The 23431-nt window shown below is 42.6% G+C and overlaps 1 protein-coding gene across 1 annotated transcript in view; it reads left to right on the plus strand.

Moving 5' to 3' along the window:
• The window catches only part of LOC132894680 (zinc finger protein 345-like), a 141004-nt gene that overhangs the window by 22923 nt on the left and 94650 nt on the right, over positions 1-23431 (plus strand). The window contains exon 2 of the mRNA XM_060934824.1: positions 23206-23377. Within this exon, the coding sequence (XP_060790807.1) occupies positions 23218-23377 (160 nt within the window). The 5' untranslated portion in view covers positions 23206-23217. The remainder of the gene's footprint in view (positions 1-23205; positions 23378-23431) is intronic.

Raw genomic sequence — 23431 nt, forward strand, 5'->3', positions numbered from 1 at the left:
GATTAATTCTCCTTGGCTTTTGCTTGGCCCATTGTTGGGCAATGCACTCGTAGTTCATCTCGCTGTCATCCTTGCTGATGTGGGTCAAATTGTCCAGCGAGTGCTTTTTGAGCCAGTCGCTACGATCAGAATTGATGAAGTTTTGGTTGTCATGACAGTTGTCTGGTTTTGTGCACCGTCACTCACGTGGGTTTGTTGACGTTTAATCAACCGATCTTTGATCGAAGCCATACTGATAGACTAGGTCAAACTTTTGTGGTTAAAATCAGTCGGCTTTGTCCGTCTGGTGGGAGACAACATCGACAGCCAATGAGATCGCTTATAATGAATTGGAAAATTCCGGGATGTCTGTTTTCTTTCGATATTTTTATGGGAGCGTTCACCAAACTAGAGCATGACACAATATCGCGCATGTGCATAAAATTGGTTGGCAAGAACCATTCGCAATCGCTGACAAAGTTGCATCATCACCTAGTTTTCGTGGCGATTTATCGCAGTATGCAAGTTCGTTGCCAACTGATGCTAAGCAAAGATATGCAGCCAAGCTTCTGTACAACAGTGGCACCAAAGTTTTGCCTGATCCTTACGCAGTTACGGACAAATGAGACCCAAATCCAAGCACCTAGCCTGACCTGACCTTCGGCGATATCTACCTGTATGTGATTGACACGCCTTCAATATACACAAAAGAATCGATGAAGGGCTACAAGTCTCTTGATGCACACAAGTGTTAATTATTCAGTTTGATTGAAATACTCCTTTATATTTGCTTTTTGTGCCTAATAATAAAAAGACAGATTAAATAGGCACAATATAATCTTTGAAACATAAGTTAATGTTGTTGCTTCAGACGCACACACCAAAGATATACAGTACTAAACTTAAGCAAGTTCTGCATTTAGAATGCACAAGCAGTGTTTTAAATCCAGGCTATGCTATTTATCTTCAAATACATATCATGAAAAGTTCGACCAATCTTCTAATGTCAAATATTCATACTGCAAAAAGTACATAAATTTGCCGTGAGTGCGTTTCTGGAAATCGTACTCGTACTGCATACAAATCAGCTGTTCATGCGTTTTTACTCCTCTTTTGGTTGATATCTAAGCAGTGTCATAGCACAACAAATTATTTCTGATGAAGTTTTATCTAACATCACACGGCTTGAAATTCGCGGTGGTCCGGTCTCCCGAGGCGACTTAATTTGTCATTTGGCGGGTAATTCCTGTCACTGGCCAGCCCGGCTGGCTAGTTGAAAATAAAAAAAATATATATGAAGCGAAGATTCAGACACACCGTCAACTAACGCCGCCACATATTAAGCGTGTGCCGTGTCTGTGTTAATCGATGTGTTTATTGGCAGTACGGAAAATGCAGAAGAATTCCGAAACATATCATGTACGAGTCAGGCTGTCGTTTTTTTTTTTTTTTTTTTTTTTTCACTACTGCGCATGCATATAACGCATCTCGCTGAATATTGTGGTAATCATGTTATCAAATTCAATAGATGTGGCCACATTATCGCCCATTTAAACACGTGTTTTTGTTGTTTACATCTACATCTGCCAAAGCTACGTTGCGATGTGGAATTTTCTGAAAGGTGTACAGAAACCGCCAGAGACGGGGACAAAGCGACCTCGGTCTGAAGAGGAGAAAAAAGCCGCCGATAAAGCCTACGAGAAGGAGAAACAACAAAGGACTTATAAGCAAATGTGGGAGCAGGGTAGGTCTTGGCTGCGATACGATTTTTATGGAATAATAAATTTTTTTCAAGTTGATTCCTAGTCAATATGAAGCTCCTAATGCTTTCTCTCATATAAATGGTTAAATACAGAAAACATGTTGGACATATTTTGGGTGCTATAGTCATAAGTATATTTGTTTTCAATATTCATACACCAAGTTGCCAAGTTTTCCAATATATTATTTTGTTGATATTAGGGGTCGACTGATAATCGGCCTGGCCAATATTCTGGCCAATATTCTGCATTTTTAGGGTTATCGGTATCGGCCATAATTTCCACCGATATGCCGATAACATGCCTTTTTGCAGCCATTTCGTTCCTAACGCGACTGTCACTGCACGTCCTTTCCTGCACTCGCCTCTCTGAGTTCAAGAACATGGTCCCGCCCACCACAACATCTGATTTGTTTGGCACAAGAGATATAGCCAATCGACATGCGCAGCTAAACACTCTGAACTGTTTCAAGGCGCCCGTATCAAGGTAAGGACACGCTGCTTTTGCCGCAATAAGTCACAAACACACAAGTTGCAAAAGCACAACATCATTATATGTTTACATTCTTCATCTACTACTCATTAAAATTGTCCATTTGCATCTGTGTAGCCAGGCAAACTTAGCTTACGGAAGGAAGCACTTGAATTAGCCTACAACCAACTAGTCTCGCTGAAACAGCATAACATAGGCTGCAGTCATTTTTAAATCCCCGTCTGGAAACGTTGTGAATGTGTCAGTAGTTCTACTCAAACAGTAGAATGACAGCCATACAGAGAGGCGGTCAAGGCAACTTTATAAAGCGCTGTTTGAACATTTAAACACGCCAGGTGTGACTAGTATTTATAATTCTTGCGCAAGTGATTCTCCTCGCTAGCACTTCTGATTCGGAAAGCGATGTACTCTTAAAGGAGCAGCCGTTCCTAATAGGGAGTGATAGCCTACTTTACTGTATGTTTGATTTTACTTTTTAAAAAATGCTGCAGGCAGCTCCCTACACTTGGTTTGTTATTTAAAAACTACTTGAAGTTGGTAAGTCTTAGTTCTTAGTGTAAAAGAATCCAGAGTGTATTTCATTTATTTTCCACTGAAAATGGTGAGCTGTAATATAGTAGGGAGTGATTTTATTTTTTTATTGGTGAATATTTATTTTATTTTATTTCTCATTTTATTCTAACTAATGTTTGACTTTATTGTACAAATGCTGCTGGCATCTCCCTGCACAAAATTTCATGTTCAATTTTACAATTAAACATACATTTCATGGATATGAAGGTCTTCGTCAGTGTGTGCTATGTTTAATTTCATGTCAATTATAATGTTTACATTTATCGGTTGCACATATCGGTTATCGGCATCCCAATTCCATAATAATCGGTATCGGCCCTGAAAAAAAAAACATATCGGTCGATCCCTAGTTGATATTATATTATGGTGCTCTGTGTTGTTCTCATTTATGTATTTAACAACAGTATCAAAATACTTGGGTCTTGAAATAAATGCACATTAGTCATGAACAATGGTAACTATCTTTTTTTGTGTTATTTTTGACAGAAGTAAAATTCATAGGCTACATGAACAAATTTTGGCTAGTTGATTTTTCTGTTTGGCTAGTTACTTTGGAAGGTAACTAGTCCGGCTGGCTGGTGGAAAAAAAATATGAATTTCTAGGCTGGCATCATAATATTAAACTACAAAATAATAGTCATGTGTCTTACCAGATATAAAGTGTTGAAAGCAAACATGGTCATTGTCAGTAGGTTCCCACTTGTTAGTGATCCAAAGCTTTCGGCAAGCTTCAGGTTTTTTTTTTGGGATACGGTAAAAGCTCTTGATCATTATCAAATCCATATGTACAGCCGATAACACGACACTACCATAATTTATGACCCGATAACTCTGATCGGCCATTTATAAATAGCCTCTTGCCAACGAAAACATCACATGACCATTTCGTGACATCATGGCGAAAGTTACCATAGGACAGTTTGAACACGTGATCTGGACATAGCCAACAGATTACAGTTTGTTTACATTATACCACGCGGACATATTACTTTGACAATCAACACAAACACTGGGAAAAAAAGACCGCTTGTTTAACACACATCAAATCAATATGTAAATGAATCTGTTATTTGCTTTCCTATGTATCTAGTTACAGTGGTGTTTGAAAGTTTGTGAACCATTCAGAATTGTCTATTTCTGCATAAATATGACCTAAAACATTATCAGATTTTCACACAAGTCCTAAAAGTAGATAAAGAAAACCCAGTTAAACAAATGAGACAAAAATATTATACTTGGTCATTTATTTATTGAGGAAAATGATCCAATATTACATATCTGTGAGTGACAAAAGTATGTGAACCTTTGCTTTCAGGATCTGGTGTGACCCCCTTGTGCAGCAATAACTGCAACTAAACGTTTGCGGTAACTGTTGATCAGTCCTGCACACCGGCTTGGAGGAATTTTAGCCCGTTCCTCCGTACAGAACAGCTTCAACTCTGGGATGTTGGTGGGTTTCCTCACATGACCTGCTCGCTTCAGGTCCTTCCACAACATTTCAATTGGATTAAGGTCAGGACTTTGACTTGGCCATTCCAAAACATTAACTTTATTCTTCTTTAACCATTCTTTGGTAGAACGACTTGTGTGCTTAGGGTCATTGTCTTGCTGCATGACTCACCTTCTCTTGAGATTCAATTCATGGACAGATGTCCTGACATTTTCCTTTAGAATTCACTGGTATAATTCAGAATTCATTGTTCCATCAATGATGGCAAGCCGTCCTGGCCCAGATGCAGTAAAACAGGCCCAAATCATGATACTACTGCCACCATGTTTCAGATATGGGAGAAGGTTCTTATGCTAGAATGCCGTGTTTTCCTTTCTCCAAACATAACGCTTCTCATTTAAACCAAAAAGTTCTATTTTGGTCTCATCCGTCCACAAAACATTTTTCCAATAGCCTTCTGGCTTGCCCACGTGATCTTTAGCAAACTGCAGACGAGCAGCAATGTTCTTTTTGGAGAGCAGTGGCTTTCTCCTTCCAACCCTGCCATGCACACCATTGTTGTTCAGTGTTCTCCTGAAGGTGGACTCATAAACATTAACATTAGCCAATGTGAGAGAGGCCTTCAGTTGCTTAGAAGTTACCCTGGGGTCCTTTGTGACTTCGCCGACTATTACATGCCTTGCTCTTGGAGTGATCTTTGTTGGTCGACCACTCCTGGGGAGGGTAACAGTGGTCTTGAATTTCCTCCATTTGTACACAATCTGTCTGACTGTGGATTGGTGGAGTCCAAACTCTTTAGTGATGGTTTTGTAATCGTTTCCAGCCTGATGAGCGTCAACAACACTTTTTCTAAGGTCCTCAGAAATCTCCTTTGTTCATGCCATGATACACTTCCACAAACATGTGTTATGAAGATCAGACTTTGATAGAACCCTGTTCTTTAAATAAAACAGGGTGCCCACTCACACCTGATTGTCATCCCATTGATTGAAAACACCTGACTCTAATTTCACCTTCAAATTAACTGCTAATCCTAGAGGTTCACATACTTTTGTCACTCACAGATATGTAATATTGGATAATTTTCCTCAATAAATAAATGACCAAGTATAATATTTTTGTCTCATTTGTTTAACTGGGTTCTCTTTATCTACTTTTAGGACTTGTGTGAAAATCTGATGATGTTTTAGGTCATATTTATGCAGAAATATAGAAAATTCTAAAGGGTTCACAAACTTTCAAGCACCACTGTACTTGCGGGTAGGAAATTTAACGTATCGGATTTTAACCCTCCTATTATCTTTGGATTAACCCTCAACGGTAGCTTTGGCTCTACTTATGCTGCCGAGTCGTCACCCATTTGCCCCGCTGTGAGGGCTCTAATGCCAGAGTTGGGGGATTACTAACTCCACCTATAGCATCCAGACTTTCCCCTACAGAAACTATACTGTTCTCACTCTAAAGCCTGGATACGCGCTTCTAAAACTGCAATCTTCTCCGTCAGAGAGCTAACTAATTTGCACTTTTCACAAATAAACTGTCACTCGTGACGGAGGAAGAATGACTAAACATCCTGTACTCAGCACACTGAACAAGCTGAAGGTGTGCCATGATTAAAAGATTCATGTACCTTAATTGAAGATCTGTTGTGTAGGTATCATGCCGCCATCTTGTGTCAGAACTACAGTTCCCAGTCCACTTCCGTGTGACCTACGTCACGCGTGGGCGGGATCATCTACGTCCTCATACAAGGAAACATAAAACAATGGGACAACGCTTCCATCTTGGTCTCTCACGTCTGGCTTCCGATGAATCTGGACGTATAAAGAGGCGCTCTCCACCCAGAAAGACGTCTTCTTTCTTGCAAGATCCATCACTCGGCGCGATTTTCTTTCTTACCCTTGGCAAAGGTAAACTCTAGAGTCGCGCGATCTTTAAACTCAACCTGAGTTACAACCGGTTTACTTGCATTAGAAGTGACGTCACGACTGCAGCCCAGGCAGTTAAAAGTTAAGAAGCGATTGAATCCTTTTTAACTCAAAAGCGCTGTGCATCTTATTCTGATCAGAGACTTTTCCTCACGAACGCTGAGGTTCGGACCAAGAATCCTCTGCTTTCCACGGGAACCACCCAAGTGCTCCGCTGGACCCGAAAGTTTTCTACGCCTCCATCACGAGCGGCTCACGTGCTCCCACGGCGAGGCCCGAAACTACACCAGCGAATAGTTCTTCATATCTTGCTAAAGGCAGGATTAAGTAAGATTTTGGCATTTGGGCATAATTAGGATAGTCTTAGGAATTTGCTTTTATTGAAATAGTGTGAATTTAAACCCAGGTTTATCTGTTACACTGTTAGACACGCAGCGTGTTGATTTATTTTGTTCTATGTTCTCTCAATTGTTTTTTTAATAGATAGGCTGTGCATGCTTTTCTTTACTACTAACATAGTTCTCTTATTATACATCTTGATCTCAAGATTTCAGTGGATTCAGTATGTTATGAGCTAGTGGGTTAGCTACAGCTTCCCTTTTGTCTGCTTAGCAACACAAAGCTAATCAAGGCCTACCATGTGCTCAGCAGGCCATCAGGCCTGATAAACCACACCTCGGCTAGAAATCCACAAGCTAGCTTTCTGTTAGCTACGGCTAATACCCTTGTCTTTAGCAACACGTGCTCCAGTAGGCCTCACCAGGCCTAACAAACACACTTTAGCTAGGCCAAAGGGCCTTTAGCAAACTCACACTAGCAACACAAGGCTAAACACAGAGCTAATCCTTTGTTCTGTTTAGATAACATTCTTTTGTTTAGCTACCAACAAGCTAGGCTTCCACCACGTGTAGTTAGCTACACGAGGCTAAACACATGGTCAAGTCCTACACACACACACACACACACCTCACTGCTTGTATATATTGATTTATTATTTTTCTTTTTATCTTTGTATAATAAATTCATTTATTAAACAAACTGTGTTTATTTGTGTGAACAACAATATATACATGAAGTCCCCAATCTCCCTCGAATTCAAAAGGGTGCATATAAAAGTTATGTAATGTGGTAAGTGATTTGTAATAATTTGGAAATATACCATAATTTAGCTGTTTGGTAATTTATTATTAAGTACCAGGATTAATGGTATGATTCACTAAATGATTCATTGAACGATTCACCAAATGATTCACTAAACGATTCATTGAACGATTCACTAAATGATTCACTGAATGAGACTGATTCTATGGTATGATTCAATTCAAACGAGTCAAAGTAAATGATTCAATGGGATTGATCCATTTTAATTATTAACCTTCAAAATTTAATGAGACTGATTTAACGAGATTGATCACTTAATTTCAATAATTAACTGATTGCACCCACAGTTGATATTAAAGCAGATCCCATGTGGATGGCCTCTGCTTGTGGTCTTTACACAGGAGGAAGGGGGGGGGGGGGGGGGAAGAGCCTCCGGTCTTGGTGTTCTTCCGAGAGAGAGAAAAAAATGGGAGGATACTGGAAAATTATTTGTAGAAAGAATAAAAAAAGATTTGTGATTAACGCCAACACTCGTGGAAAAAAGACTCCTCGGAAACCACGAAGTACGTAGCACAGAATGTGCATGCGACAACTCGACCAACTAATGTACCTGTGACTATTCTTAAAACTACATAAACAATACCTATAGCAAATTAGTTTCAGCTGTTCATTTTTCATTGGTCTACTATGCAAAATTTAAAACTAATGCAACAAAAGTATGCCAGTATAATTTATTCATAATTACTCATTCACTTATTTTTATTGTGATAACCTTTGACTAATATATTCATTATTTTGTTTACCTTTTTCATGGGTATGTTCTACCCTCGGAAAACACGACAGAGTTTCGTAGATGGTAGCCTCGATTTTCTCTTTTTTTTTTTTTTTTTAAAAGTAAGTTGTCTTCATGACTTCCTTTGACAGGTACCGGACTATGAAGATGTCGTGTTTCTCCATAGTCCTATCTGTCGACTCGTCAAGGCCAACTCCTATAAAGGGGCTCTTCTGGAGTTCTTTGAGACTAGTAACGAGCACTTGCAATGTAAAAATGAATACAAAAATCTTATGGGTTGTATATCTAATATACTTTTTTTATAGGATTCTTCTAGTTAGCTGAGTTGTTCATTGTCCACCTATTGTCAAAATAAACTACCTATAAAACCTAAAAAACCCCAAAACAATAGGTTAGTAATAAATTGGATATCAAATCAAGTTTATTTGTATAGCGCTTTTAACAATAAACATTGTCGCAAAGCAGCTTTACAGAATTTGAACGACTTAAAACATGAGCTAATTTTATCCCTAATCTATCCCCAATGAGCAAGCCTGTGGCGACGGTGGCAAGGAAAAACTCCCTCAGACGACATGAGGAAGAAACCTTGAGAGGAACCAGACTCATTTGGGCAACAACAGACAGCCTGACTATAATATTAACAGTTTTAACAGGCATAACCCTCAATTGTCCTCATGGGCCGTCCTTCACAGGAGCAGTGCGATAAAACTCCGACCAGACACAGGGCACCAGGATGGATCAAGCAGGTCCAAGGGGCAGAAGAGGCCAGCATCTCAATCCCAGGATCAACATGTAACTCAGAGGGACAGATGGGGGGGGAGAGAGAGAGAGAGAAAGAAAACACAGGTTGTTAGGTATGCCCTAAAAATGACAAGTATTAAATCTGTGTGGTAGGCTCGCAGAGACGAGAGTCTTTACATCAGGCATAACACACAACAATGGCATGTTAATATGGTAAAAAATATCATGACCTGCTCTGGCTGGATGCTTGATTGGGTGATGGGAGCACGCTCCTCAGCAATGATTAGATGCAGATGGGACCCTTAGAGCTGGCCAAGACAATTCAGTTACATTTCACCGGGTCTGGGACATGCGACAGAATGTCTGACGGCCGATTCCCTGCAGGCTACGATAGCCAGTCGAGGTCTCCACCCTCTCCACCAAAAGATTTCCTGTTGACTCCATGTAACTCAGAGGGACAGATTTGGGGTGGGGGGGAGGGAAAGAAAACACAGGTTGTTAGGTATGCCCAATGTCACCTGAATAAGTAGGAGCAGTATACATATTGCACCGAGTACAAGCAGGGACTCCGGCAACTAACTATGACAGCATAACTAAAAGGAGAGAGCCAGAAGGTAACACAGGCATGAGGGAGCCCCGGGACATAAAACAGCCAGCCACTACACCGTCAACAAACTCGAGTGAGCAAGCGAGTGGGCACTGACAGCATCCATACATCCCAGTTTACCAAAACACTCTGTCTGAGGACCCTCCAGATCTACACCTTTACCTCATAAACACTATTAACAAAAGGCTTGACTAAACAGATATGTTTTTTAGTTTTTTTAGGATAACAAATTAACCTTATCCAAGGAAGCAAAGTTGAATACCGTCGGGGATTCTTTCGTGCAGTTTCCACCCCTCCTTAGGTTGATGTCCTGCACGCCATGGTTTTGCTGAAATTTTAGGAAGGATGGATATTTCCTCATCTCATCTCATTATCTCTAGCCGCTTTATCCTGTCCTACAGGGTCGCAGGCAAGCTGGAGCCTATCCCAGCTGACTATGGGCGAAAGGCGGGGTACACCCTGGACAAGTCACCAGGTCATCACAGGGCCGACACATAGACACAGACAACCATTCATACTCGCATTCACACCTACGGTCAATTTAGAGTCACCAGTTAACCTAACCTGCATGTCTTTGGACTGTGAGGGAAACCGGAGCACCCGGAGGAAACCCACGCGGACACGGGGAGAACATGCAAACTCCACACAGAAAGGCCCTCGCCGGCCACGGGGCTCGAACCCGGACCTTCTTGCTGTGAGGCGACAGCACTAACCACTACACCACCGTGCCGCCTGGATATTTCCTGAAAGAACAAAATGCATTTTCTTCTAAGCAATGAGCACATACCCATACTGAGAGCAGTGGGCAGCGATGCTACAGCACCCAGAGAGCAATTAGGGGTTAGATGCCTTGCTCAAGATGGGTGGGAAGATGGCACCTGTGTGCTTGGCTGGCCATCTCCCTCTGTTGAGTGTGTTGCTGTTTTTCTCAAGTCTGTTGTTTGTTATATGGAGTGTCTCACCGCTGCAGGTGTATGATCGCCTGACACTTCTTAATATTCATGAGTCTTTGGAAAAACTGTCGATCTGCGGCTCTGATGGACATTCAGAGATGCCGCCGCCTTTTCTGGTGTTCATATCGCCATATCTACGGCATCTTTCCTGCTGGCTACCTTGCAGCAGTCGCCACAGAAGACGTGGAAAGTGAGGAGGAGTTCTCATTAAACTTAAATCTTACCTGGCTTCTTCTCGTCACGATCCCTGTCGTTTATTAGCCGGATCCTCCATGGACTACAGGGGCTACGATCTGCGGAGTTCCACGGAGTACAGGTATCTGTGGCTCTGACCGGTTCTCCATGATACCGGGGTGCTGTTCCCATGTTGTCGGCTAGTGTGGACCTGTCAGCGGGGCTGTGCGTTGGGGAATCTTCGCTCGCTCACCCGCTCCTCTCACCAGTCTGGCTGTTGCTCAGCTCATACTGCGCTGATTAGCACCAGATCTCTCACAAATAAGACATTTATTCTGAATGACTTCTTTACAACACATGATCTGGATTTCCTCTTGCTGACAGAGACCTGGTTGAAACCAGGTGAGAACAGCGCCTTTTCGGAGCTCCTCCCTCCCGGCTGTTCTTTTTTTCAGCACCCCGCGAGCTGCTGGTCGTGGCGGCGGTCTGGCTGCTATATTTAAGGAGAGTTTCAGATGCTGAATGTTAACTGCTTAAAATTATTCCAGCTTTGAACTGCAGCTGTTTGTGATCAACCTCGCCTGCCCTGTGCTGTGTGCCACAGTCTATCGTCCTCCCAAATTTAATAAGGACTTTATTCAAGAGTTCTGAGTTTTTGTCTGATTTTATTGTAAAGTTTGATAAACTATTGATTTGTGGAGACTTTAATATTCATGTTTGTTGTGCAGCAAGTCAACTTGCTAATGAGTTTAAAGGCCTTTTGGATTCCTTTGGTCTCACCCAATCTCTTAATGCACCAACACATGAGCATGGGCACACTCGATCTTATTTCTCATGGGCTTTCAGTTTCCCTCAGAGAAATAGTGGGCACTGCCATTTCGGATCACCTCCCCATTGTTTTTTGATTTTGCTGCTCCTCCCCCCCCCCCACCTGCCAATAAGCCCGTTTCCCCAGCTCGCAGATGCCGTATCTTTACTTTGTCAACGGCTGGAGAGTTTACTGTTGCCTTTAGGGACCCTCAGCTGCATGCTGACAGTGGGCTGGTTCCTTCCCTTTGCCTAGAGAGTCTACTCTCCACTTTCCATTCTACTTGTTCTGCGATTCTGGATTCTGTTGCCCCTTTTCGGCAAAAAAGCATCAAGACCGATCCCTGGTTGAATGACCACACCCGTCTGCTTAGGCAATATTGTAGACAGGCTGAACGGCCGTGGAAAAAGGACAAACTGCATGTATCCCTGGGCTGGTTAAGGGACAGTTTCGCTGCTTACCAGAGATCGCTGAAGGAGCCCAAGTCCAAATATCTGTCTTCCATTATAGCCAATAGCTCTCATCATCCAAGACTGCTATTTAATACTATTGACTCTGTTATTAATCCACTCCCCACTGTTCTGTCTGATGCCTTCGCTGCAACCTGTGAAGAGTTTCTGTTTCTTTACTGACAAAGTGGCATCAGTCAGACAGAATATCAGTAACATTGATATGTCCCTTGATAACGTGGATGCTCTTCTTACACAGTCTGCTGTTTGAGACTATTTCTCGGTCGTTTTTCACAAAGGTGGTTAGTGGCATGAAACCCACTAACTGCCCCTTGGATGTCATTCCGGCCAAGTTTTTGAAGGTTTTTAATTCTGTTGGGTCAAGTCTGCTTGTTTTTATAAACATTTGTCTTAGTTCAGGGTCTGTCCCAGCTGCCTTCAAACATGCTGTAGTTAGGCCCCTCCTTAAAAAAAAAACACATCTTGACCCCTCTGTTCTGTCCAATTTTAGGCCTGTCTCCCATTTGCCTTTTCTTTCTAAGGTCTTAGAAAAATTTTTTATTCAATTATTCATTTTTAGAGAGAAATTCTAGTCTGGTTTCAGATCCCGACATAGCACTGAGTCAGCACTGTTAAAGGTGCACAATGATATCTCTGTCTGTGGATGCCAGGAATCCTGCCATGCTGGTGCTGCTCAACCTCACAGCGGCCTTTGATACAGTTGACCATGCGGTCCTTGTATCTCGCCTAGAGCAGCATGTCGGCATCCGTGGCACTGCTCTCCAATGGTTTAGGTCATTCTTGGCAAATAGGAGCTTCGCTGTGATGATTGACCTCTGTTTTTCATATGCATCCCTCTCTTGTGGGGTGCCACAGGGTTCTATTCTCAGCCCTATTCTGTTTTCATTGTACATGCTACCTCTGGGATCAATTATTTAAAAAAAAAAACAAAATCTGTCTTCACTTTTATGCCGATTTACAGATATATTTGCCCATGAGACCCAATGAAAATACGGCGCTTACTAAGTTACTGGATTGTATTACTGATGTAAAGCACTGGCTGGCACGGAACCTTTTGCACTTGAACGACAGCAAAACTGAATGCATTTTATTTGGCACGTCACCAATGTCAAATGTTCTTACAACAAACTCTGGTATTCTGGCCCCCTTTTTAAAACCATTTGTACAATATCTTGGTAACGTTTGACAGTGGGCTTAAATTTGATAAACCGATTAGTTCTGTTAGAACGAGCTTTTTTTCAGCTCTGTCTTCTTGGCCAAAGTGAAGTAGAGCCTTGCACTCCGGCGGGACTCCCGCGGGACCCGACGCAAAGCAGTGCGGCGCGGGACAAATTTTGAAAGCTCATTGCGGGCGCAGGCGGGAGGGGGAGTGCACAATGCGGGAGCGGGCGGGAGAGGTGATGAGCTGCAGTCCCGCTAACTAAAAACGTGTTTATAAATTTTATTTTAAATTATTAATTTGTCTATCATATATAATTTGTGCTGGATATTTTATTTGGCATTAATAAAAACATTTTAAGATGCCTAAATTTGCGGATGTGGTTGTGGCAGCAGGGGCGTGGCCAAGCAGCAGTCTGTGAATGGAGGGCGGGGTCGGGGAAGGTAAGTGGCTAGGTCATTACACCTGATGTCAATTTGTGTGTTTGTTGCAGGGATGGAGTATAAAGGGAGGGGGAGAGGAGAGAAGAGGGATTCGCTCCCCGACCACAACACGTATGCGCGTGTGTGTGAGGCGAGTGAACGAGTGAAAGAAAGAAAGCTGAAAAGCTTTCGTGCATCCCGGGTTTAAGCACCACTGTAGTAATCCCCGATGTGGGTGGAGCACAGAAGCACGGCAGGCGAGAGTTCGTGTTCACACCCACTCACTTTATTGAGCTTTTCAGCTTTCTTTCACTCGTTCACTCTCTCACTCACACACACACACACACACACACACACACACACACACACACACGTTGTGGTCGGGGAGCGAATCCCTCTTCTCTCCTCTCCCCCTCCCTTTATACTCCATCCCTGCAACAAATAAACACACACAAATTGACATCAGGTGTAATGACCTAGCCACTTACCTTCCCCAACCCCGCCCTCCATTCACAGACTGCTGCTTGGCCACGCCCCTGCTGCCACAGTGATCTAACCTCGCGTACGTTTCCGATTCCTTTCCGCTCTTCCGTGTTTGAGATCTCCGATCATGGCAGAAGAGCAGAGCTCCTCTAGTGAAGCTCACAATGGGTATCTCTGTAAAGCCTCAGCTTCGCATGCCGCCTGGCAACGCGCACCCTCGCCACATGCGCTAGGTGACGGATCGGTCAGTGGAGAGCTCGGCTAAGCTCAGCATGTTTAATTCCCCAAGCCAATGACGAGAACTTTCATGAGAAATAACGCGAACGTCTGCATCATGCTGGATTTGCGGGCGGGAGCGGGACAAAATATGGCGGGCGGGAGCGGGCCTGAAAATCATAATTCTTTGCGGGAGCAGGACTGAAAATTCTGTCCCGCGCAGACCTCTAAAGTGAAGCCGTTTCTCAGTCGGCAGGATCTCGAGAAGGCAATCCATGCATTCATCAGTTAGAGACCGGACTACTGTAATGCCCCTTATGTTGGCCTCAGCCAATCTTCAATTTTACGTCTTCGACTTGTACAGAACGCTGCGGCCCGATTTTTAACAAGCACGTCCAGACGTGAACACGCTACTCCTGTGCTGTTGTCACTCCACTGGCTTCCAGTCCATTTTAGAATTGATTTTAAACTTCTGTTTGCTTTTAATGCCATCAATAGCCTGGCTCCCTCTTACTTGTCTGAGATTTTAACTATCCGTGATCATGGTAGGGCCCTGCATTCTTCGGGTCAGCTTCTGTTAGAAGTCCCAAGGTCGAGATATAAACAGTGGGGTGATCGTTCTTTTGCTGTCGCTGCTCCCCAGACTGTGGAATAATCTGCCCCCCCGGCATTTGCACCACTATTGATCTCGGCCTTTTTAAATTGAAGTTGAAGACCCACTTCTTTAGATTGGCATTCAATCCTGACTAGGGGAGTCTTGTTTTTGAGGGGTACTTTGTTTCGTCTGTTCTATTTCATGTACTTCTGAAAGGCTTTTAATAACCTGCAGCACTGCGGCACCTTCTGCAGTCAAAACCTGTTTTCATGTACTTTTTTTTTTTTAAATGTATTGTTTTATACAAAACACTTGTGTTGTAGTGTTATGTTTTACGGCTTTGATGTAGTTTCGTATGGTTTATTTCACACCTCTGTTAGTGCACCATTGTTGGAATATTGGGCCCGCCTCATAAATTGAATTGTAACCTCCAGGTATAGCTGTTTGTGGGCAGTGAAGGACCAGGTGGTCCATGTCTTGTGGTGCCTGTTGGCATTTTGGACATGTTGGAGTGTCACGATACCCCCATTGGTAGAGATTCACAGCGGTTCGTCCACTTTTTGATAAAATTCTATTGGATTGGACCCACTCACGTCTTGAGAGGGCCGAAAAGCCTGGGAGTGGGTCTGTTGGGTTTGTAATTATTTCTCCTCCCTGTGGTATGTTCGAATCCCATTCTCTTTTCCAGGATTCATTTATGTTGAAATTTGGATTACTTGTTTTGAAGAATGGTTTTCGTGATTTTTAGTCTGTTGATGTTAGGGGCAGAGTCAAGTACCCTTCTCACCGGGGTAGATTCGTCCAGCAGTTGTATACTACTTTCATTAATCTCTACATCAAAAGCCTCAACTTGCGTACTAGATCCCTTACCGACACATCTATTCAAACAGATAATGCCTGGAGTAATTGAACCGCTTCTAAAAATAATAAATTCTTCTCTTACGATTGGCTATGTACCCAAATCCTTTAAACTAGCAGTTATCAAACCCCTGATTAAAAAACCTGACCTTGATCCCTGTCAGCTGTCCAATTATCGGCCAATATCAAACCTCCCCTTTATCTCCAAGATCCTTGAAAAAGCTGTGGCACAGCAGTTATGCTCATATTTACATAGGAATAACATCCATGAAATGTATCAGTCAGGATTTAGACCTCATCATAGCACAGAGACAGCACTGGTTAAAGTAGTAAACGACCTACTGTTGGCGTCTGATCAGGGCTGTGTCTCGCTACTTGTGTTGCTTGACCTTAGTGCAGCATTTGATACCATTGATCATTCCATTCTTCTGGATAGACTAGAAAATGTTGTGGGAGTTAAGGGAACGGCCCTCTCCTGGCTCAGGTCTTATCTAACGGATCGTTATCAGTATGTTGATATAAATGGTGATATTTCTAGACGTACCGAGGTAAAGTTTGGTGTTCCACAAGGTTCTGTCTTGGGTCCACTGCTTTTTTCTCTATATATGTTACCTCTGGGCGATATTATTCGTAAACATTGTATTAGTTTCCACTGTTATGCTGATGACACACAGTTGTATGTCTCTGCAAAACCTGATGAGAGACACCAGCTTAATAGAATTGAGGAATGTGTTAAGGACATTAGACACTGGATGCTTATAAATTTCCTTCTGCTTAACTCTGACAAGACTGAAGTACTTGTGCTAGGACCACATACAGCTAGAAGTAAGTTTTCTGATTACACAGTAACTCTGGATGGCCTTTCTGTTTCTTCACGTGCAGCAGTAAAAGACCTCGGAGTGATTATTGACCCCAGTCTTTCATTCGAAACTCACATTGATAACATCACCCGGATAGCTTTCTTTCATCTCAGAAATATTGCAAAGATAAGAAATTTAATGTCATTGCATGATGCAGAAAAACTAGTCCATGCTTTCGTTACCTCCAGGTTGGATTATTGTAATGCCTTACTGTCTGGATGTTCCAATAAGTGCATAAACAAGCTCCAGTTAGTTCAAAATGCCGCAGCAAGAGTCCTTACTAGAACTAGAAAATATGACCACATCATGCCTGTCTTATCCACACTGCATTGGCTCCCAATCAAATTTCGTATTGATTATAAAATACTACTATTGACCTTTAAAGCACTGAATGGTCTCGCACCACAGTACCTGAGTGAACTTCTGCTCCTCTATGACCCGCCACGCCTACTTAGATCAAAAGGTGCAGGCTATCTGCTGGTACCTCGTATAGTGAAGGCTACATCAGGGGGCAGAGCCTTTTCTTACAAAGCCCCACTGTTATGGAACAGCCTTCCAAGTAATGTTCGGGAATCAGACACAGTCTCAGCATTTAAGTCTAGGCTAAAAACATATCTGTTTAGTCAAGCCTTTTGTTAATGGTGTTTATGAGGTAAAGGAGTAGATCTGGAGGGTCCTCAGACAGAGTGTTTTGGTAAACTGGGATGTATGGATGCTGTCAGTCCCCACTCGCTTGCTCACTCGAGTTTGTTGACGGTGCAGTGGCTGGCTGCTTTATGTCCCGGGGCTCCCTCATGCCTGTGTTACCTTCTGGCTCTCTCCTTTTAGTTATGCTGTCATAGTTAGTTGCCGGAGTCCCTGCTTGTACTCGGTGCAATATGTATACTGTTCCTACTTATTCAGGTGACATTGGGCATACCTAACCACCTGTGTTTTCTTTCTCTCCCCCCCCCCCCCCCCCCCCCTCCAAATCTGTCCCTCTGAGTTACATGGAGTCAACAGGAAATCTTTTGGTGGAGACGGTGGGGACCTCGACTGGCTATCGTAGCCTGCAGGGAATCGGCCGTCAGACATTCTGTCGCATGTCCCAGACCCGGTGAAATGTAACTGAATTGTCTTGGCCAGGCCTAAGGGTCCCATCTGCATCTCATCATTGCTGAGGAGTGTGCTCCCATCACCCAATCAAGCATCCAGCCAGAGCAGGTCATGATATATTTTTTTTTACCATATTAACATGCCATTGTGTGTCATGCCTGATGTAAAGACTCTCGTCTCTGCGAGCCTACCACACAGATTTAATACTTGTCATTTTTAGGGCATACCTAACAACATGTTTTCTTTCCCCCCCCCCCCAATCTGTCCCTCTGAGTTACATGTTGATCCTGGGATTGAGATGCTGGCCTCTTCTGCCCCTCGGACCTGCTTGATCCATCCTGGTGACCTGTGTCTGGTCGGAGTTTTATCGCCCCACTCCTGTGAAGGACGGCCCCATGAGGACAGTTGAGGGTTATACCTGTTAAAACTGTTAATATTATAGTCAGGCTGTCTGTTGTTGCCCAAATGAGGATGGGTTCCCTTTTGAGTCTGGTTCCTCTCGAGGTTTCTTCCTCATGTCGTCTGAGGGAGTTTTTCCTTGCCACCGTCGCCACAGGCTTGCTCATTGGGGATAGATTAGGGATAAAATTAGCTCATGTTTTAAGTCGTTCAAATTCTGTAAAGCTGCTTTGCGACAATGTTTATTGTTAAAAGCGCTGTACAAATAAACTTGATTTGATTTGATACGCTCGTGTTGGTGTTGGGTTGCTTGTTCCCTGCACAGGTGTGGCGGGGCGATTGATGCCATCACAGGGAGCCAGGCTGTAGGTGTGGCTTTGATGGAACCTGTGATTATTCTCATGGCGGAGTTCAGCTGAACATCTATTTTGTTGGTATGGGAGCAGCGGCTCCAGACTGGAGCACAGTACTCAGCAGCACTGTAGCACAGTGCAAGAGCTGAAGTCCACAAGACAGACTGTGATGCTCCCCAGTTGGTACCAGCTAGTTTTCTTATTATTCCACATCGCTTTTTGAGTTTCTGTGCTGTGGCCTCGCAATGTTGTCTGAATGTTGGCGCTTGATCTAAAGTAACCCCCAGGTATTTTGGGGTTAAGTCTGAAGGCAAAATATTTCCTCCAATGTTATCACGGACTTGCAGTGTCTGATTTGCTGAGTGTTTTTTAAGTGAAATACAGAGCTAACAGTCTTTGTGACATTCGTTTTCAGGTACCATTTATTTAAAAAAAGATGTGTAGTGTTTCCACGTCTCTTGTTAGGGTATTTTCTAATATTTCAAATGAACGTGCCTGTGTGGCAGTAGCTAGGTCATCTGCGTATCCAAATTTTAGGGATTCCGTGGGTGGCATGTCACTTATATAAATGTTAAAGAGTAGGCGCAAGCACTGAACCCTGGGGGACTCCATTCTGTATTTGTTTGGGTTTGCTCATCTGGTCAGCGATGCGTACAAAGTAGCTACGGTTTCCTGTCATTTTGTAAAGCAGCCTCAGTGTGGCTCTACGTTTTACATATGACGACAGCTTAAACATGAGCCCCTCGTGCCACACTGTATCATAGGCGGCTGACAGGTCTACAAAGATGGCACCAATTTTCTGTTTGTTTTCATATCCTGATTCAGTGTAGGAGGTGAGAGCTAGAACTTGTTCTACTGTGTCGTGCTGGGTTCTGAAACCTGCTTGTTCTGGTGGAATATGTACATTTGCTATGGAAAGTCCGCACTATAATGACAGGCATACTAACACCACCTGCGCGCTTCGGCAGCACATTGATACGGGGCTCAGATATCAATGCGCTGCCGAAGCGCGCAGGTGGTGTTAGTACGCCTGTCATTATAGTGCGGACTTTCCATAGCATAGAAAATCGCCACGTTTCAATTTGTGTAACTGAACTTGTTTCATATCACTGGTCATAGAAACCTATGTAAACAGGAAAAACGCGGAAGAGTTTGGTCGCATCTAACTACAGCCCCAAAAAATACCGTTGGCCATGCTGAGCCTAGCTACATTGCTAACAGGAGTGACAGCGCATCTGACTGACTGGGAGGTCGCGCAAAGCTCGGATAGGTACGGAGCAGCTCGTCTCAATTCAGATAAGAGCATATTTCATTATGGAAATACGGTGGACTGTTCCTTTAAGAGTCTTGGTGCTATAAAATAAGATTTTAAATATTTAAGAAAACAAAACTTTAATATTTAGTCATGTAGTAACATTTTATACTGATAAAGCCAGTAAAATTGAGTTCCAGCACATTTTAATTTATTTATTATTTTTTAACAGCTGATTACTTCATATGTAAAGATACTGAAAACAAGGTGCACACATTAATTAAATGAATTGCCTTCATTAAATAATGCCATTTGGCTTGTGCTTGATAATGACAACCTGAAGTTTTTCTTTCCATCAGTCTGCCTTGGTCTCTTGGCAGAACTTTGCTTTTCCAGTGGTTTCTTCTATTAAAGCATATATAAAACCATTTCTTAGTAATGCAGGGTTGGACTTTAAAGCAGTCCCCATTGGGAAAATGCTCTACAAAACTATAAAGGACTCCATTTTTGAAAGACCATGGAGTATAGGGACTTGAAAATTTGAACGTCTTTGTCAAACCCTGTACCTACTGCATGGACAGAATCTTGCTATATTTGAATATTAATCAAAAGCAACACAGTACATCTTTGACAGACAAAATACTCATTGTTAGTTTGAAATTTAGTTAGTTCCTTTTTGATCAAAGGATTAGTGTTTTTCACGACCCAATATTTCATCTAGATTATAACGTAACAAATATAGGCAGTGTTCTCCACGGGTGCTTTTAAAGTGGCGCACCGCCACATTATAATTCTGGCCTGCCACCCTTCCCTTGGCCAAAAAAAAAGTAACTTCATCAGTATGCACCAAATAAATCGTAAAGTATTTACTTTATTATAATTTAACTATTTAACATGCAGAAGACCATTAAATGAATGCTTATGGGGCTATGCGAAGTGGCCATGCGATTGCAATAGAAAAACATCCAGCCGGCTGCATACAGATTGTGACACAGAGCTCTGCAGATTGAGGTCTATCCCTGCATTACACTACACCGCACCACATTACACCATACTGACACATGGCAACGTTGGAAGCTGCAGCTAGCCAGCAGCTAAGTAACTTCGCAGTGCACACGCAGATTGTTTGTAGCGTTATTGTGCAACGGTTACGCTTATCTATCGTCTTTTCTGACCATACACCGTTACAGTGGTCATATAACGGCGTGCACACGCGCGCACAAGTTCAAGTCTTTTATTTTACGTATCTGTGATTGTGTAGGTGAGAACTGCATTTTCCTGTTGCTTTACTGTTTGTTTACTGCAGGACTTCCAGGTTCCTGGGTCAAAGGACCCAAACTGTGAAGGCCGGGGTGGCTTTGTAGTGCCAGTCTTGGGCATGCACAAGCTGGTGCACATGGACTGCAGTGGTTTCACCCCATTAATATTATGCGTATATTTTTATTTTTTTTTTAAAAGCAGCATTTATTGTAACTGGGTATTTTGTTTATGAATTATAAAGATTATTGGCATGCACTTAGACCCGAGATTATGTAAATGTATGGTTTATGCAATGTTGGTAATATAAAGTAATTGGTATCTTCCAGTGGGTGGGGACAGGCCACTATATCTAGCCCTCTGAAGGGAGGTGGATTAGTTGGGTCATGGCGCTGTGTGTTATGTAGTGGTCATGTAATGTGCATGTAATCAGGTGGTGCAAACATGGTGCAATACAGTATTCGTTTTATAGACAAAGATTTTTTTTTTTTTTTGGTAATAATTACTTGAACTCTTATTATAATTTAGTTTGTGTTAAATTTCTGCTACTACTTTGGGAAACCAGACCCAATAAAACATCTTGTATTAAAAGCCGTTGTCCATCAGATGACATGTACAGTAAGAGTGTTAATTTTTTATAAAATGATTTTAACAATGATTTAGCAATTCCTATCCATTATTGGCCAGTTTCACTGTCAAAAAAGCCCAAAGTCCGTCAGCTTCAAGGGGGGGGCTTTCCCCCCCAAACCCCTGCCACCACCTTTTATTTTTGAAAAGTGGAGAACCCTGATAGAGGTCACAAAAACATATATATTTTGCAGTACATAGGTACTTAGTGGTCTCTCTCTCTCTCTCTCTCTCACACACACACACACACACACACACACACACACACAAAAAAAAAAAAAAGCCACAAGATTTAGACTAACCCGTTGTTGGGTCCAAGTTTGGTTTGGGGTGGAATCGTGTTTGGGTGGTTTTTTTTTTTTTTTTTTTTTTTTTACAGAATCCTCCTCCTTGTGATGAGGGTGGTGGTTGTTGAGCTCTATTTCTGCGCATTCATCATCCAAAGTGAGATCTATTGATAGTGAACTACTAGAAGTTTCTGTAACTGGAGGATTCTTGTTAGGCAGGTTGTCTTTCTTGAAGAAAGATGATGTGCTTCTTTGTACCATCACGAGAAGAAGAAATCATGCAGTGTGTCGTGTGAATTCTTGCATCAGTGTGAAATTGGTGTGTGGGACAGCGTGGCTAAAATATTTGGAGCATGTGGTCGGGACCCGTCTGGATAGATTGGAGACCGTTTTTGAATCATAAAACAGTCCATAAATGCCTACATTTTATATATAAATGTTTCTTATTTATATTTTAGATTTCTACAGATTAGCATTTTTATCACAACAAGAATTTTCCATGGTCTGTTAACTCTGGAAAAATTTTTCCTGTGTATGCACTACAGCGCGCGCACCAACCGATCTGCTCATCAGAAATAGAAGAAATATTTACACTTACCTTTGATCTTTGGCTGGATCGAGTTGAAGTTTAAAAATAAAGGCACTGTTCATCAGGGTCACAGTTCTCAAAATTGAATTGAATCGCTGTCCTGAATCATGAATGGAATCACTGTCCTGAATCCTCCGATGCGCATAAAATCTGCGCGCCATCTTGCAACAAGTTTTACCTCCAAACAGCCTGAACTATGTCTGACAGCATGGCAGGCAAGAGATGACGTTCACACACCACTTTTTTTTTTTTCCCAGCTTTAACGTCCATTTAGGTACCCAGACATGTGCATACACACAGTCACGTTTTGGTCTGGGGAAATCTCTTCTCTCTGCTCTCCCTCCTTTTCTGTTCTCCACAGTCACTGCAACAAACACACAACATTAATTGACAACAGGTGCATTGACTTTGCTACTCACCTTCCCTGGCCCTGCCTTACATTCACAAACTGACACTAAGCCACGCCCCCACTGCCACAAATGCGTTTGAAGTTCTTCATACTAACTGTCCAGGTTTTTGTGTCATGCCGAGATGATCATTATAAAGAATCGCGATGCCTCCTCTGCCAGTTAGACGAGGCTGGTGTCTATAACTGCAACCAGGAGGACTAGTTTCATTTAATGCTACAGACTCATTTGGTTTAATCCATGTTTCTGTTTAAACACAGTACATTAAACTGCTGATCAGTAAGAAGTTCATTAACAGTTCATGCTTCAATGTAATGGTACCTGTGTGATGACTCTGTGCAGGTAGCAGACAGACAGTTTAGCCTGTCCGTCTGCTCCCTGGCCTTGGCTCTGGATTGTCACAGATCAACTAGGCCTGTTCTGAAACTACAAGCTATGCTGCGAGAAATGAGAGCAGCATCTTCCCGAGTGGGATGGATACCGTCCCGCCCTAACAGATTATTTGTTTGATCTTTAGCTGTGTGAGGACATGAAAACGGAGACATCCATGGATGGAGAGACCTCAGAAGCCTGTGTGAAGAAAGAGGAGACGCTGGAGCTGAGCATCTACAACTATGGAGACGATCTCGACAACCCACCTGAAGGCCTTTCTGTTAAAGTGGAAGATCCTGATGATAAAGACTATCTCTGTAAGACATTAGGCCACTCTGGTGCTCAGTAACACTCACTGTTTATTCTACCCT

This window comes from Neoarius graeffei, chromosome 11, assembly GCF_027579695.1.
Source record: "Neoarius graeffei isolate fNeoGra1 chromosome 11, fNeoGra1.pri, whole genome shotgun sequence".
NCBI lineage: Eukaryota > Metazoa > Chordata > Actinopteri > Siluriformes > Ariidae > Neoarius > Neoarius graeffei.